This window comes from Myotis davidii, unplaced genomic scaffold (assembly GCF_000327345.1).
Source record: "Myotis davidii unplaced genomic scaffold, ASM32734v1 scaffold651, whole genome shotgun sequence".
NCBI lineage: Eukaryota > Metazoa > Chordata > Mammalia > Chiroptera > Vespertilionidae > Myotis > Myotis davidii.
Genome location: NW_006283994.1, coordinates 2,089,598 through 2,107,212, shown reverse-complemented (window position 1 = coordinate 2,107,212; position 17,615 = coordinate 2,089,598). Strand labels below are relative to the sequence as shown.

The following is a 17,615-nucleotide window of genomic DNA, read 5'->3' as shown; positions in this document are numbered from 1 at the left end:
TATTACACTGTGTAGATGTGCCACAGTTTTGGTTGCCAACAGCACTTTATTTTTTCTTTTCAACATCCTGTTCTGCAGCTTCTTTGGCTCTTTCTGTCCTGATGCCAAAGAGCCGGGCATTGGCCCGGGCCAGGCGAAGACTGGCAAAAGCCTTGAAGTTCTCCTCCTCTGCGATGACCCTGGCTTTCTCCTTCTTATAGACATTCCGGACGGGCATGACTGGTCCGCTCAGCTGGGTGGCCAATTTGAGTTTTCCAGCAGAACTGTCTCCCTTCTTGGGGGCCGAAGGCTTCCTGGGGGAGAGGATGGGCTTGGAGTAGCCGCTGCACATTGGCCTGCAGGGACCCACCGAGATCCCAGTGGTCCAGGCCACCTTTTTGTGGATGCCAGCCGCCCTTAACCCTTCCAGGCTGAAGGGTGGTTCCTTGTCATCGTGGGGCATCTCACTATGGATAGAATGGGTCGGATGGGTCAGAGGGGGATGCGGCGCTTTGGCTTGCCTGGCCTTGCGTCTTGCGGGCTGGTTAAACCACGTGGCAAACGCGCCGCTGCCGGTCCTTGTGGAAGTGGGGCTTTAGGATCATGCCATTTCGGCTGGGCACCATGGCTGCTGCCTACGGGCCTTCTCCCAAGGAGAACGGCCTGTTTTAAAGTAATTTAATGTGAAATTGTTTAGGGAGTTAAAGCAAAAGTATGTATGTTCTGCTGTTTAGTTAAGAGCAGACTTGTCAGTGTAAAACAACTGTTTTGAAACTAAGGAAAAAGGAGAAAATGTGCCAAAATTGTAGTTGTCTTGAGGGATTTTTTCTTTCATCTCCAGATCAGACCTTTCTTCTGAGCTTTGGCAAGTGTATCCAACTGCCGACTCTGCATTTCCTCGTAGGCGTTGCATAAGCACCTAAGAAACAACTCACCCTTCCACTCCCTTCACTCTCAGCCTATATACTCGTCCACATTGTCTTAGTAACTGTGTTCTTCACTTCTCATAGATGGGTGTTCTAAGTAGCTTCCTCCCCCCCGCCCCACCCCCCAATCCATCCCCTGCTCTGTCGTCACCTGAACTCGTTGGTCCAGGCCATCCTTATATCTCATGGACCAGTGCAGGCTCCTCACACACTTGTGTCCCAGAATTCCTCCAGCTCACATTTTGCTTTGTAGCTGAAGTATCTGCCTAAGAGCCCAATCCCGACATGCCACTCCCCTTTGAACCCATCAGGGGCACCCTTTCCCCCTTAAAGGGGAGCTCACAGTCCTTAGTGACGCCGCCAGTCTACCTGTGAGCAACCTCTTCTCTAGTCTCATTGCCCTTCCTTTCTTTCGTTTCTTAGTTCATAGTGTGCAGCTTGATGAATTTTTTTTTACAACCATGTAATCAGCACCGAGCTCAAGAAACAGGACATTACTAGCACCCCAGAATTCCCATCCCCAGTACTCCCTTCTGGCCACCAGAAGTGTGAGATAGCCAACACAGATCTAAATGAGGAGGAGAGAGGTCTTGCCTTACCCGGTTTCATAACAATAAGCCATATAACACTTCAGGCTGATTGGTGGGACAGAATAGGAAGCACATATAGAAACTCAACTTAATGAGAACATGATGTGCAATAGAGGCGGCATCATAGAGCAGTGGAAGTTAGGACCGGTTGCTCGGAAGGGAGTGGAGGGCGGTTGAGGAGTGCAGTCACTTCCGTGCTTCTCTTACTTGGAATGGTGACATGATACCTGAAAGTGGACATGGGGCGCGGGTTAGGTGAGGGTCCTGCATGTATTACTGGCAAATAGTAATACTTAAACAAAAAGATTGATTTTTGGTAATTATTTGTTAGAAATGTAGAAAATATAAAAAAAATAGTGGTACTAATCTTTTCATAGTTTGGTGGATTTCTTTCAGACCTTTTATAAATAAATAAATAAATGTAAATATTTAGCTTTTAATTTTTAAATTTTTTTTTACAAATTTAGCTCTTACTGTATATAGTTTGGATTCTGCTCTTTGCATTTAATATTTTGTCCAGCTTTATTGAGGTGTAATTGACAAATAAAAATTGCATGTATTTAAGATATACAATGTGATAGTTTGATATACATATACGTTGTGAAATTATTACCACAATTAAGCCAATTGACATATCATCACCTCACATAGCTACTTTTGTGTGTGTGAACAATTAAGATTTCTCTAAACAAATTTAGAGTATACAACGACACAGCATTGTTAACTGTAGTCAGTGTGCTGTATGTTAGGTCTGAGAAATCACCCTGCATATCTGAAACGTTATACCTTTGACCAGCATCTCTCCATGTCCTCCACCACCCTCTCCCACCCCTACTCCTGGTAACCACCATTCTACTCTCTGCTTCTGGAACAGTTTTAAATTCCACATGTAAGTGAGATCATGCAGTATTTACCTTTCTGTGTCTGGCTTATTTCACTTAGACAGTTTCATCCACGTTGTCAAAAAGGATAAGATTTCCTTCTTTTTAAGGCTGAATAATAATCCAGTGTGTGTGTGTATTTCTTATTATTTATCCCGTGACAACTACTTAAGTTGTTTTCATATCTTGGCTATTGTGAATAATGCTGCAATGAACATGGGGTGCAGCTATTTCTTTGATATAGTGATTTTATTTCCTTTGGATGTTTGCCCAGAAGTGGGATAGCTGGACCATATGGTAGTTCTATTTTTAATTTTTTGAGGAACCCGCATACTGTTTTCCATACCAGCTGTTCCAATTTACATTTCCATCAACAGTGTAGAAGGGTTCCCTTTTCTCCACATCCTCATCAACTCTTGTCTTTCGACAGTAACCATTGTAACAAGTATGAGGTGCATTTCCCTCCTGATGAGGGGTGTTGAGCATCTTTCCACATACCTGTTGGTCATTTATATGTCTTTTGAGAAATGTCTATTCAGATCCTGTGTCCATTTTAAAGTCATGTCATTTGTTTTCTTGCTGTTGAGTTGTTTGAGTTCCTTATGTGTTTTGGATATTAACCCCTTATCAGATATATGGTTTGCAAACATTTTTCTCATTCTGTAGGTTGCCTTTTCACTGTGTTACTGTAATTGTTTCCTTTGCTGTGCAGAAGCTTTTCAGTTTGACGCAATCCCATTTTTCTGTTTTTGCTGTGTTACCTGTGCCTTTGTTTTCTATCCAAAAATATCATTACTTGAACCAATGTCAAGAAAGCGGTTCCCCTGGGGTGGCAGCTCCTACTCCACTATTCAGTGGCTCCAGTTATATTATTATTTTTAAAAATATTTTTATTGATTTCAGAGAGGAAAGAAGAGGGAGAGAGATAAAGAAACATCCATGATGAGAGAGAATCATGGATCGGCTGCCCCCTGCAAGTCCCCAACTGGGGACCGATCCCACAACCCAGGCATATGCCCTTGACAGGAATCAAACCTGGGACCTTTCAGTTCAGAGGCCAATGCTCTATCCACTGAGCCAAACCGGCCAGGGCTCCAGTTACATTATTTTTCATATGTCTTAAGACATCCATCCTATGTAGTTGAATTAATTTCTTTTCTGTACATCTAAGATAGCAGTAGCCATGTAACACCCTTGGGAGAATTGAGAAAATAGTCACTCAAATCACTTTCTGTAGGGGCTAATCACTCTCACAGTCCTGAGGAAGGTCATGAACCTTAGCTTTTCTGGTTTTTATGCTCTCGCAGTTCCCTGATGTCTCTCAGCAAATGACTTCTATTATCTTAGCTGGCTTTTCTGCTTCTCCCTGGGAATGCTAATTTGCTGCACGTTACTCCATCCTACCAGGAATTGGAAGTCTGGCCAACATGCTTTAAATGCATAGCTGGGCTCCTAGGAAAATGCCCAGGGGCCAAAAATAAAAAATAAAAAAGGTGGCAAGAAGGAGGTGAAGCTCCAGTGGGTAAAAGAACACAAGTCAGGGCTGCCCTGAAGCATGGCAGAAACTTGGACCCTAGAGCCTTGGATTTTAACAACTGGTGAGGAGGAGGAGGAGCCAAAGCCTTAGAACGAGGCTGGGGTGGAGCTAGAACTGTGTCCCTGTCCTCAGCCCTGAATATGGGACTCTGAAAGAGCCATGTTGCTTGAATGGAAGAGTGGGCTAGGAAATAAAATGGCAGTAAGATGTGTGTACTGGCTGTGTGTGTGGTGGTGCGAGGGGTGGTTTCTGATTGTTCTGCTGAAGATCTGTTCCATGGCCTTGCCTAGGCCGCTGGTGTTTGCAGTTAGAGCAGTGGTTCTCAACCTTCCAAATGCCACGACCCTTTCATACAGTTCCTCATGTTGTGGTGACCCCCAATTTCACTGTTACAAATTGAACATAATTAAAGCATAGTGATTCATCACAAAAACAATATGTAATTATATATGTGTTTTCTGATGGTCTTAGGCGATCCCTGTGAAAGGTCCACCTGGGCTGGACACCTGCAGTGCCCTTGCCTGAATTGCAGGAGGCCAAACAGGACATACGGATGCAGCTGTTTCCAAGAGGGTCTATATTTTGATAAAATATTTTTTGTTGAATATTATTAGGCATGAAGGGCAGAATTTTAACTTCACATAGGTTTTCTAGAATATTCTGTGTGAATGCGTTTGGAGAGGACAATGTGATGGCCTTTCTACTTTGAGATTCTCCTCATCCCCTGGGTTGGGGTCAGCTCCTTCCTTTTTTTTTTTTTTTTTTTTTTTTTTTTTTTTTTTTTTCTCTTTTTCTCAGTTTTATTGAGATATCACTGACATATCATTCTAAGTATCTTTATAAATTATTCATTTTTTTTTAAATATATTTTTTATTGATTAAGAAATTACATATGTGTCCTTGTCCCCATGTTACCCTCTACTCCCCCCCCCCGCTTCCTTCAAGGCCATGAAGCATTAGCTCTGAGACCTGAGCACCCAAGAAGTTCAGACAGCAGTGGGGAGCATGACACATCCTAGGAAAACTCCTGGACAGCATGGCTCAGGGGATGTGCCTAACAGTGGGGTGTCCTCAAAGCTACTCTTTTAGCTCATTGCCTAGTGGTGATTAATTTGTCAACCTGTCTCAGTTTCATAGACAAGCAAATCAAAGTCAAGGTAGGTGAGAGGTAACAGAGCAGTGAGCCAATGGCAGAAGCAGGATGAAGACCAGGTTGTCTGCTTGTCTTTAAATTTCTTAAAATGACACCTGTTAGCATTAAAACTTAAATGTCTCTACTTGATTTGGTAGATAACAGTGAAGTCAAATGTGAAGGCTCTGAGTATCTTTATCTAAATAATCAAATGGTTTACCAAGCAATTGGATGACAGCTGATATTAAAGGCTATTTGTCTTGTTTAGGCCATGGAGCTGAACCTAGATGAATTGAATAGGCCAAAAGTTCATGGTGATCACTGTTGACAGCACAAGCTGTAGGCGATCCCTGTGAAAGGGGCGTTCGACCCCCAAAGAGGTCACGACCCACAGGTTGAGAACAGCTGAGTTAGACTGTCTCTGATATCCAGAAGATCCAAGTCTAGGAATGAGTAATTACCACTCACACAAAGAAACACCCTGCTGTGAACATCAGCAGAGACAAGGACAAAGAGCAGGATTAGACCCCGGACACCTCAGTATGTTGTAAAAGAGCGATATTTAAAATGGGAAGAAACAAAGGATGAAATTTAAAAATATGAGCAAGAAGCAAAACCACTGTCAAAAAAGACTATCAGATTTGAGGAAGAACCAAATGTAAGTTTTAGAAAAGTGCTTAGCATTTAGGAATTATGTAATAACTGTTAGCTTCTTGCAAACTTAGCGAAGGCGATTTGATTTAGGCAGATAATTCTCAATGTGAAACTCGTGGCTGTCTTTATAGAGTCTTCACTAATACTGTTACGGGCCCATGGTCCGCTTGCCCAACACTTCAAAAGGCCAAAACTCAAAACATCAGAGTCTGGAGGAAGGAAAAGCTTATTGATGGAGCAGGTGCCAATCAAGAGGATGGAGGCCCTGTAGTTCCTCAAATCCATCTTAAGGAAGTACAGAGCTTAGGCTTCTTTTATGTCAAGGGAAGGGGAAATGGAAAGGAGCTGTTTTTGTAAAAACTAAAGCCCCAGCAGAATCCCTCTAATGATTAGTATGTCAGCAGAACCCACTAGCCCGAGGGCCAGGGAGCAGCACAGGCCCGACAAGATGGGGTCCCGGAGACGGAGCATTTCACTCTGTTAACAACACCACGGTCTGTTGGCCTTCTCAGTTGAAAAATAATATCGCTTAGGTCAGTGATTCTCAGCCTTCTGGCCCTTTAATACAGTTCCTCATGTTGTGACCCCCAACCATAAAATTATTTTTGTTGCTACTTCATAACTGTCATGTTGCTACTGTTATGACTCGTAATGTAAATATCTGATATGCAGGATGGTCTTAGGTGACCCCCGTGAAAGGGTCATTCGACCCCCAAAGGGGTCGCGACCCGCAGGTTGAGAACCACTGGCTTAGGTGCTTCCTCACCAGAAAGGATTTATTCAGGAAAAAGAAAGGGTTGCGGCCCCATGCATGCAGACATGGCAGGCCACATGCACACTTGGCCTTTGTGCCAAGATGTGGAGGGGTATTTATAGAAGGGAAAAGGAAATTAAGGGAAGGAGAACCATAGAGCTCTATTATAAACAATTCTTCCCTTAGGGGTCTCTCAGTTACTAGAGTGGGAGAACTTCCACATACGCCCTAACTCCTCCTATAGACCCTCCTGACTGACTGTTTGCCTAAATTTCCAGTTAGTCTTTATCAGCCTTAAAATTTATTGACTTAGTTGGGATTGAAATCACCCCTTTGAGACAATTTCAAGCAGGTGTGCGAAGCATTTGCCCAGGTCGTTCAGTTTCAACAAACCTCAGGATTATCCTGTGTCCGAAAGATCCTGTCTCCACCTGACAAGCTCCTGGGATTCCTTCTGCATATAAGGCTTTGTTTCCTGAAACCCATCGTATAGCATAACTTTTAGATTCAAAGGAACCTATGTAAAAACAATGAATTACAGGTTAGAAAAGTAATGTGCAGGGGTGCCCGGTCAGCCTGCAGTGGGAGGAGCCAGTTGCACACAGTTTATAAGCAGGTTTATAAAAATGTATCCTTAGAGCAGTTTTGGCTACTCCCCCCCCCCCTCCCATCCCCTTCAGCATGTTTTTCTTCATGTGTTTTTTGTTGATTTTGGAGAGAGAGGAAGGGATGGGGGGGAGAAACATCAATCATAGAATCCCAGACCTTTTGGTCAGTGAGGCGACACTCTAACTGCTGATAAAAACCGGCCAGGGCGAACTGGTGACCTTTTGGTGCAAGGGACGACACTCAACCAATTGAGCCACACCAGCCAGGGCCAGTATGTTTTTTGAGTGCCTACTAGATGCTGGGCCTTGGACTACCAGGCAGTATGTGAGGATGACTAAAACATTGTTCCTCCTTCCCTGGAATTCACATTCCAACTGACCACCTAGTCAGGACTGTTAAAAATGTGTCAAAATGAATTGCATCCATTATGTGCTTCCTTCTGCAAAACTGTTGATATCTTATGCATTTCTGATGAATCATCTTCAGCTTTGAAACAAGATCAGGTACCACAGCTGTATATTTTCCTAAGGATATGGAAACATTGGTTAGCTAGCAGGAAACTAGACTAGTTTTTCAAGCAAACATATAGGTTAAATAATCAAGTTAACTTCTCCCTATTACTAATTCCACCTCTGCAAATCTTTTTAGGATGACGTGAGGCATAAGGTTCATCTAAACACCTTTGGGTTCTTCAAGGACGGGTCCATGGTGGTCAATGTCGTCAGCCTTTCGGTGACTGAAGGAGCCACAGACAAGGACCTGACTGTGAGTGTCTCCCGGACAGCAGGGCTGACCTTCTCTGTTTCTTAGCTGAAAGCTTCGCCCCATCCCTGAGTGAGAAGTGTCAGAATATGGAGAAAATAAAACTTGTGAACAGGCACCAGATAATTTCATTTTTAACATTTAAATTGTAATTCGTGAATAATTTTAGTAATTAGTGATTCTTCTTGCAAATGAACGCCATGAAAACCGAGAGGAGGCCAGGCCATCATGTGGGCATTTACTTCTACGCTCTTTACCCCTCTTAGATTGGATTCAGCCTCGACCGTTCCAAAAATGACGGATTCTCTTCTTCCCTGGTGAGCATTGAATGCGTGACTGACCACACTCTTCACTACAGCTCAGGACACCGGTGGGAGCACTGCTTTTGTTGGTGGGCTTTTTTCTTGAGGTGGCGGCTGCCGGGGCTCCCGGGTATCAGTACACCCACGGTTGTGTTGTTTGCAGTGGAGGGTGGGCCCCTTGTTTGTCTTGTTCCTGAAAACGTTTTTTCCTTGTTCTAGTGTGAATGAATAAGGCGATGTATAATTGGGTCTTCCTTTCTTAGGATGAAGATGTGAATTACTGTATTTTCAGGAAACAGTTTGTCTCTGTCCCCCTTCTAATCCTAAACTTCTCCAGAAGTGAGTAAGTAATTCTAATAATTCCTTCAGTAAAACCCTAGAGTACAGTTGGGGGGATTTGGTCATTAAGCTAACATTCACTGAGCATCTACCATTTGCCAAAGACTGCTGGGTGCTGGGGATTAACCACAGGCGAGGGAGACAGCGGCCGTTCCAGTGATCACAGCAAAGCAGAAGGGTGGGCCCGAGGCACTGATGGGGGAGAGGGAAGGCTTCAGGTAACTGGGGCCCAACCCACCTTCTAGTGCGGAGACTTCACCAGTGAATAAGGAAGGGAAGAACATTTCCCACGTAAATGCCAAGGCAGAATAGCACGAAATGGTGTGGTGTGTTCCGTAAAGTGGGTTCTTAGTCCCATCTCAGTAAGGGAGGGACAGGAAGGCTTCTCCCCAGGCGGAACTAGAAGTGCTTCCCTTCAGCTGGATCATCCAGTTTAGGTCCCGTGTCACTCAGGCTTGGAAACTCACTGGCCCTCGTGCAGGGTGGGTAACAGCAGTGGGGTCTGTTCAGGAGGGAAAAGGGAGGAGATGCAGCTCCAAGTTCCCTGGACTTCACTTGAACATTTCATTGTTCTTTATATTTTTACTAGAGGCCCGGTGCACAACATTTGTGCACTGTGGGGAGGGGGGTTGTGGTGTCCCTCAGCCTGGCCTGCACCGTCTCGCAGTCTGGGACCCCTAGGGGGATGTCTGCCTCCTGGCTTAGGTCCGACCCACCAGAGATTGGGCCTAAGCCGACAGTCAGATATCCCTCTCACAGTCCAGGGCTCTCACAGTCTGTGACCCCTCGCTCCTTACCGCCCACCTGCAGCGGAGGCAGGAGAGGCTTCTGCCACCACCACTGCACTCACCAGCTGTGAGCCCGGCTTCTGGCTGAGTGATGCTCCCGCTGTGGGAGCACAGTGACCACCAGGGTTTAGCTCCTGCATTAAGCGTCTGCCCCCTGGTGGTCAGTGTGTGTCATAGCAACTGGTCGTTCCACCGTTTGGTCGATTTGCATATTAGGGTTTTATTATATAGGATTGATTTTCAGAGAGAGGGGGGAGAGAGAGAGAGAGAGAGAGAGAGAGAGAGAAAGAGAAAGAGAGATAGTAACATCAATGATGAGAGAGGAAATATTAAAATATTTCCTCTAATTAATCCCCTTTTAATGTGCATGAATTTCATGCACCGGGCCACTAGTGTTCACTATAAAAAGGATCCTTAAGGCTGAGTTAGCTCATTTCAAAATCCTGTGGGCATATCTCACATGCAGATTGAAAAAGCCATGCAGGTGATCTGGTACATCTGGGAGAGGTACTTCTGTCCTGCAATCCCTAATGTCACTGTTTCTAGGCAGACACTATTTTTTTAAAAAATATATTTTTATTGATTTCAGAGAGGAAGGGAGAGGGAGGAAGAGACAGAAACATCAATGATGAGAGAGAATCATTGATTGGCTGCTTTCTCCATGCCCCCTACTGGGGATTGAGCTTGCAACCTTAGGCATGTGCCTTGAATGGGAATCCAACCCTAACCTCCTGGTTCATAGGTCAGTGCTCAACCACTGAGCCACCACAGCCAGGCCATTTCATTGGTTTTATCTCATTCTGTTTCCCTTGTACACCAATTTATTGACCATATCACAGATACTTAGTGGGAAAGAATGTACATCAGAATTGCGTGGTTGCCAAGAATTTCAGCCGTGGGGGGGAGACTGCCTGGATCCTCGCCAGCTCCTTACTAGCTTCCTGCTCTTGGGCAAGGTGTTTAACTTTCCTGAGCCTCCGTTTCAGCATCTGTAAGATGCAGGTGATAGAATCTACATCGTAGGATTACCTGACATAATGAATTTAGAGCTTGAAGCCGTGCCTAATGTACAACACTTAAAGGTCCATAAGCATTACCTTGAACTTTCCCTTCTATCTTATTTGATTGTAGAGTGAAAATAAAATCTCCACCAGAAGCTGGTACCCAGTTACCAAAGATCATCCTCAGCAGCGATGAGAGCCAGGAGACTGCTGTCCCCCCGGTGTCAGCAGGCAGCCAGCCTGAGACGAGACCAGGTAAACGTGAGGTGGAGCCAGCCTTTCCTTCACTGCCCAGCTTGGTCGATTCTTTTTGGTTCCTAAGTAAAAACAAACACGATCTAAGCATTATTTTATGGTAAAATATATAATCATTAAAGAAAAGTGGAAAATACGGAGAAGGTGGAGAAAGAAAAGTCATTTCTCCTTACCGGTACACCCAGTGTTAAAATTTTAGTAATTGTTGTTTTACCTAAGGTTGTTTCTTAAGTGGAGAACATTTAAAATTCACGGTTACAGGTACCACTTTAAGCATCCCTGTTCACTTAAAGATATTTTATACTTATCACATATCCGTTAAATGGGTAGTATAATTTACTTAACCTCTCCCTTTAAGGAGGCATATTTTCATTTTGATGGTATTATAAATATTGCTGCATTGGACTTCTTTGTTCGTAAAACTTTTTTCAGATATAGAACTTCCTTTAGGATGGGTTCCCAGAATTGGAATACCTGATTCAAAGGATCTGAATACGTCTGTTGATGCATATTTTTAGTTCCTTCCCAAATGACTTGTGTGGGTTTATCTACTCCTATCAGAAAACATGTGGGAATAGTGCCCATATCACCATGTCCTAGCCAGCACTGTGTGTGTGAATGTTAGTGTGTTCGCTGTTGTTATTAGGTTGCACTTTTTTCCTATGTTGACTGACCAATTTATATTTACCACCTCTTTTATTAACTGTCAGGTTTGTCTTTAAAAACAAATTAATATTTATTGCATTTTATTTATTAATAAATATGAATAATATTTATTGTATTTACACTTTTTTTTTACTTTGTCAAAACTCTAACCCAAACTAGAAGACCTGCAGAAAGACTGCATTTGTGTGATGGTGTGGTTTAATTCTGCACCGTCCCCTCATCCAGGTTCCTCATGCACAGTGACCGTTTCCTGAGCAGGAAATACTCTTTTCCTTCTTTTTCTTCTGAAACCCTCTCCCTTCCTGCAGGGAGTGTGGGATTCTGCCTTCCCCATGAAGAGTATCTTAAGTAAAAATAAGGCCCAGGTGCCCTCTTTGTTCCATGAAAGAAGCCATTGGCAATCTTAACACTTCTTGCTAGGCTGTTAATTTTTCCATGTATGTAACTAGATCTCATATGTATTTATTTCAAATAGTGACCTGTTTTCAAACATAATTCCCTAGATAGTTAGAAAAATCAGGCCATGTGGCATCTCTGGCAGTAACATACACTAGATTATCAGATGAGTTCCCTGTTGGTACTGAATATTATCACTTATTAGATACATTTATAACATGATAACTTCCAGTTTGCTGCTTCTACAGCTCAAGAATTGTTTTGAGATTTAAAGAGATGGCAATCCAGCCCTGGCCGATGTGTCTCTGTTGTTAAGGTGTCATCCTGGGCACCAAATTGTTGCTGGTTCCATTTCCAGTCAGGGCTCATGCCCGGGTTTCGGCATCTATCCCTTGTCAGGGGCATGCAGGAGGCAGCAATTGATGTTTCTTTTTCTTCCTCTCCCTGTCCTCCTCCCTCTCCTCTCCTCTCCTCTTTCTGTAAATATCAATAAAAAAAATATTTTTCTTTTTTTTTTTAAAGAGAGAGATGACAGTCCATGAGATAGCATATGGTCTCACCTTTTTTGTTTGTTTGAATTATTTGATATTAGACAAGCTAGAGTCTCATAAAATGATGCTATGATATACATATGAGTGAATCCTACAGTAATACCTTTTCAATGTTTCTGCTTCTAGAGAGTGGAAAGTCTAAAAGAAGTACAGAGAATTCAAAGGTAAGAACTAAGCACCCATTTGTGCTCAGCTTTTTTGTTTATATATGTATATGTGTGCATGTATGGATCTCTTTTTAAACATACACATACACAGGTACATTCATATACATACACATGCCTAATGTACAGGGAGCTGCCTTCTGTTTGGAGTCATAATGTTGGCACACTGAAACAACTTAACGGTGAAATTGGGTGCTGCATTGTACAGCACTTAAGTGCTAAAGGGCCAGATAGTGGGTGGAGAGGGAAGTGAGCTATTTGGAGAACCCTCTGGAAGGAAGTTTCACCAGGGTTTGAAGTTTGCTGGATTTGTTTGGGGAAGAAGAGATGGAGTGGGATGAAGATGTCATAAGCAAAGACTGGAAGTGGAAATGAGCATAGCAGGTGCTGGGCTCTGGCCTGTTTGAAGTAAAAGGTACATATTTGGGAGCAGAGAGAGGGATCTTAGATAACACAGAGCTGGCTGCATATGCTGCTCCTGCCATAGACACTTAGCTGTCTCATGAGACCCACTGTCACGGTGTCACAGTGCTGGTGGTCGGGTCACCCTATTTCACTTACTGTTGGCCCCATTGTGCTAGTGTCGTGATGCTGGCCATTCAGACACGCCAAAGAGAAGCTTCCTTTACGTGAAGAGGTGAACATTCTTGACTTAAAAAGGAAAGAAAAAAAAAGCCATGGGGCGGTTGCTAAGATCTACAGTAAGAATGAACCTGTCTTTGAAACTGCCTACTTTATAAATTAAACTTTCTCATCGGTGTGGGTGTATAGGAAAAAGCATAAACATAGTATATGTAGGGTTTGGTGCTATCTGCAGGTTCAGGCATCCCCTGGGGGTCTTGGAATGTATCCCCTGCAGATCAGGAGGGAGGACCATATTTAAAATGGCAATTTGATACGTTTTGGTTTATGTGTACACTGAAGCTATCACCACAGTAAAGTTAGTGAACATTACCCATCACCCCAAAAGTGTTTCCTGCCCCATTGCCATGCTCCTGTCCCCTGGCAACCACTGCTTTGTCCCCATAGATTAGTTTCACAAAACTGCGCAGATGGATTATGCAGTGCGTGCTCTTTTGTGTTCTTTCATTCAGCGTCAGTATTCTCAGTTCATCGTGTGTTGCATGTCAGTAGTTATTTTCATTACTTCGTCGGTGGGACCAGCGGCAACCTGTTACTCACTGGCAGTCGGGAGTGGAGTCCGGGGATGGTCAGGGTGTGACCTGGGTTGGCACCCTAGGTCTTGCTGAAGCTTTAGTCGTAGAGAAGTGCTCCAGCAGGAAGTTGGGGGGCAGGGTGAGGAGTGGGGTTAATGAAGAGGCAGAAGACAGCTGAGTAAAGGCGGTGGGTGAGGAAGAACGAACATTCTCTGTGAAAGGGGATTTCAGACATCGACAAGATGGTGGATGTTATTTTTAGGAAGCTTTTAAAGGTCGGCAAATGTAAGCTTTCAGAAAAACGTGTTTAAGTCTATGTTTATGTTTATTAGCTTGCTTTTCCTGCCAGTGTCCTAAAGCAGGTTGTTATGTCTTTCTAGGCAATGGAAGAGAAATCCTTTTCTGTTCGTAATAATGGCAGGGCACTTTCATTTCGGGTATGTATCTGCTTTGAGTAAAGCTTGATCTCTACCATGTAAAGAGTGAATTTTTAAAAGCAAAAGCATTTTGAATTGAGGAATAATTAGGCATGCTATGTATCAGTCACTTGAGACAGTAGCTCTCTTCATAACAAACCTACAGGGTGGTTATTATCACCTGCTGTGTAGCAAATCATAAGTCTCTAAGAAGGAATAACTTCACGAATGTCCAATATGAGTGATAAGGCCAGATTCCAACCCAGTTCTGCCTGGCTGTCCCCACAACTCTGCCTCTAATCCTACGCTGTCTCCCATTCCGAGTGCTCCAGGAGAACCATGGGTGGTCCTTTAGGGTGATGATGAAATTTTAGATGAGTTCACTGAGACTCAGAGGCCTTGAGTGACCCGCAACGCTGTCACCATTATTAACTGCATGCGAGTGTTTGTGGCGGCATCACAGCCCATGTATGTGGTAGGAGGTTGGACTGGATCTCAGCACCAACTTACTAGCTGGTGACCTTGGACAACACTTCACTTCGGCTCCTCGCTCTTTAATCATCTAAGAATGAAAAACGGCGGGACTGTCTCATAGGGTTGCTAGGCAGATCATTTTTTTAAAGTGCTCTGTAAAGCGCTATGCAAATAACCTTTATTATTACTTTGTAAAAGTCACTGCCTCTTTCCTAACCCGTTTTCATTAATTGAGGTATAATTTGCTTACAGTGAGTGCACAGGTCTTGAGTGGACAGCTCACTCAGTGTTGACAGATGCAGGCGGCCATGTAATCCACTCTGCCAGACGCTCTGCTTTTTATCACTGTTTTATCACTGGTTTATAGCGGCGTATATTGCCTAACAATTTTTATATGTTAAGTTTAGTAGCCATTGGTATTAATAGCTAACAGAGCTTGTGGAATAGTCACCTCCAAATCCTCCTCAGCTTTCGGCTGTCTCAGAGGGAAAGCCCAAGTCCTTCCACTTGTCTGCAAACCCACAGGTCGGCTGCTGTCATTTCTATCCTCGGCTCCTGTTCCCTGCCCCTCCCCTCCCCTTGCTAACTCTGCTCCAGGCACACGGGCCGCCTTGCTGCTCCCAGGAAAGATGAAGCCTCAGGCTCTGCTTTAACTGTCCCCACTGGGAGGAGCACTTGTCCCTTGGGACCCTTTTGATTAATTTCTTTCTCCTTCAAGTCTTTCAAACACCACTGTCTCAGCAAAGCTTCCCCAGTCACCATGTTTTAAATGCAGCCACTCCCCTTCGCACTTCTTGTTTCCTACTTGCTGTAACTACTTACTATGTTTGTCAGTCTCTCCCTGTAGAAGGTAAACATAAGGGCAGGGATTTTCTGTTTTATTACTGATGTATATGAAATTCCTAACCTTGGACCTGGCCTCTAATAGGCTCTCCATCAGTAATTATGGACATGAATGAATGAATGCCAGGCACTGTGCTAAATACTTTTATGTTATCATTATCTCAGTTCATCCTCCCAACAACTCTATGAAGTAGGTACTGTTATTATTCCCCTTTTACAGATGAGGAAACTGAGTCCCAGAGAGGTTAAGTAACTTGCCTAAGGGGAGGACTCAAACCCAGGTTTTTCTGACTCCAAGGCCCATGTGTTTAACCACTTTGCTTTACTGCCTCCTTAAGAAAATACAAAAGGTACTTTTCTCTCTTTTTTCCCTCACTTTAAAATGCTTGTTCATAAAATCAGTGTTTTGAATGTTTTTGTAAAAAGCCTTTAAAAAGTAATTCAAAAGGAAAGCATATCGGATGTATAGATTGTCAGTTACTAATGCGTGTGTCAGGTGAGTGTCAGGGCAAAGCAGCGGGCACTGCTGATGAGAACATGGGTGGAAATGGCCGGTTCATAGGGTCCCCGGGATGCATAAAACAGGCAGTGCCGGGCTGCTTGCCTTTTGTCCGCTTCCCCTCTCCTTGCGAAGGAGTCGTAGGTGACTCCTTCCTGTTCTCCTACCCAGTGTTCTCCCCATTTTGCACAGTGAAGTCACCTGAGCCTTTCTGCTCCATCCACAGAACAAGGATGATCGTTCATCCCCAGAGCAGGAAAGCAACTGTCGGAGCTTATTCCAACTCGAAAATTTACATTTTTGCTTTATTTTTGTTTTCTCCTTAAGGATCAAGTGCCAACTCTGATCTCTTTAATAATTCTATTGATTTTTTAAAATATTTCTTAACTTCATCTGAGTCTTTGAGAACTAGGAAGTTAATATGTTTAGAAACATTTTCTATTCTGGCTACCTGTGTGGACTAAAACACACGTCCGACGTTCACAAGGATGAGTTTGGGACGTGGTTTAACAATTTCAACTTGAATATTCTTGGCCTTTTATTTCCAGCTTCTTCTTAGGTGTCTGTTTTTCCTCCCCGCCTGTTAAATTGTCAGGTATAGTGTGTACAGGAGAGCGTTAGTGCCCAGATTGGGGATGAATACAAATAGCTGTAAGTAGTCACCGGTGTAACCGTCACTGGGACAAGAGATGAAATCATGCTAGTGCCTCACGAACTCCATGCCCTTCCCAGCCCTAGAGTAACCCGCTCGTGGAGAAAATGCTGTAATCATATCCCCACCTTTCTTTATAGTTTACCGTCTGTCTACGTAGCCCGAAGCCACATAATTTAGGCTTATAGAACACTTCTCTAGGGTAGACTCCGGAGTTGCTTCTATGATCTTAGATACATGTGTGGTTTCTTTTGATTTACATTAAACTTCATTTGGATACATGAAATATAAGGAAAACATGTCTGAATATAGAAAATGCAGCATTTATTACTGTTGCTTAAAATCACAGGTGTAAATTTTAATGAGGGAAAATTGTTTTGTTTTTAAAGGATTTGTAATTGGTTTTTAGAGAGAGCAGAAGGAACAGGGACAGAAACATCAGTGTGAAAGAAAACATTACCGGCTGCCTCCTATATATTCCCTACCCAAAATTGAGCTCACAACTCTGGCATGTGCCCTGACCGGGAATCCAACTGGCAACCCTTCAGTACATGGGATGACGCCCAACCAACTGAGCCACATTGACCAGGGTGGAATATTGGTTCCTTACCTTGTCAAGTATTAAATGAACCTCCTTCAGTTGTCAGGAGTATTTTTACCTAAATATAATACATTGGCTTGAAAACTAGATAACTGCATTTTCTCAGGTTGCCTTGGAAGACTTCTGCCAAAGTCCATCACCAGTGGATAGATGTGTGGTAAGGCAAGGATAGTAAAACGTTCATTGTGGAACCTCGGTAGTGGGTATATAGGTATTTGCTGTATAATTTTGTCAGCTTTTCTGTTAGCTTGAAAGTTGCTATAACAACTTTGGGAGGGAATCATAGAACAAGAAAACATCTTTAAATTCTGCCCTGGGAGAATCTGATTTCTTGAAGGCTATCTTTTGTTCTGTCCATAGTGTTCATGACTTCTTTCTCAGACTTAAAGCTTAGCTGAGGGCTCGGGCGCCTGTAATTTTTTCTCCTTCGCTTTCAGTTCTCCTTTAACGTCAGCACCAGTGAGCAGGAGGGTCTCTACAGCCTTTACTTGCATAAGTGCACTGGCCCTAAAACGCGGCCCAATGACAAGTTTGCGTTCAACCTTGATGTGAGTACCGCATGGAAACTGCTCCACATGCGTTTTGTCAGCGTGTAAAATGGAAGACATTTATAATGATAAAATAACATGCAAATCAACCAAACAGCAGAACGACCATCTGAGTGACCTTCCGGACAACCACGCTATG

The 17,615-nt window shown here is 43.5% G+C and overlaps 1 protein-coding gene and 1 pseudogene across 2 annotated transcripts in view; one reads left to right on the top strand and one right to left on the bottom strand.

The window, feature by feature from the left end:
* GPR107 (G protein-coupled receptor 107) overlaps window positions 1-17,615 on the top strand; it is a 73,605-nt gene that overhangs the window by 3,837 nt on the left and 52,153 nt on the right. Inside the window, exons 2-8 of one of the 2 annotated variants that reach the window (XM_015568004.1) lie at window positions 7,709-7,827; window positions 8,091-8,141; window positions 8,390-8,469; window positions 10,385-10,509; window positions 12,249-12,286; window positions 13,824-13,880; window positions 17,366-17,476. In XM_015568004.1, coding sequence (XP_015423490.1) covers window positions 7,709-7,827; window positions 8,091-8,141; window positions 8,390-8,469; window positions 10,385-10,509; window positions 12,249-12,286; window positions 13,824-13,880; window positions 17,366-17,476 — 581 coding nt within the window. Of the gene's footprint in view, window positions 1-7,708; window positions 7,828-8,090; window positions 8,142-8,389; window positions 8,470-10,384; window positions 10,516-12,248; window positions 12,287-13,823; window positions 13,881-17,365; window positions 17,477-17,615 lie in introns of both variants that reach the window. The other variant, XM_015568000.1, reaches the window with a different exon arrangement.
* Window positions 32-666, bottom strand: LOC102760101 (annotated as a pseudogene).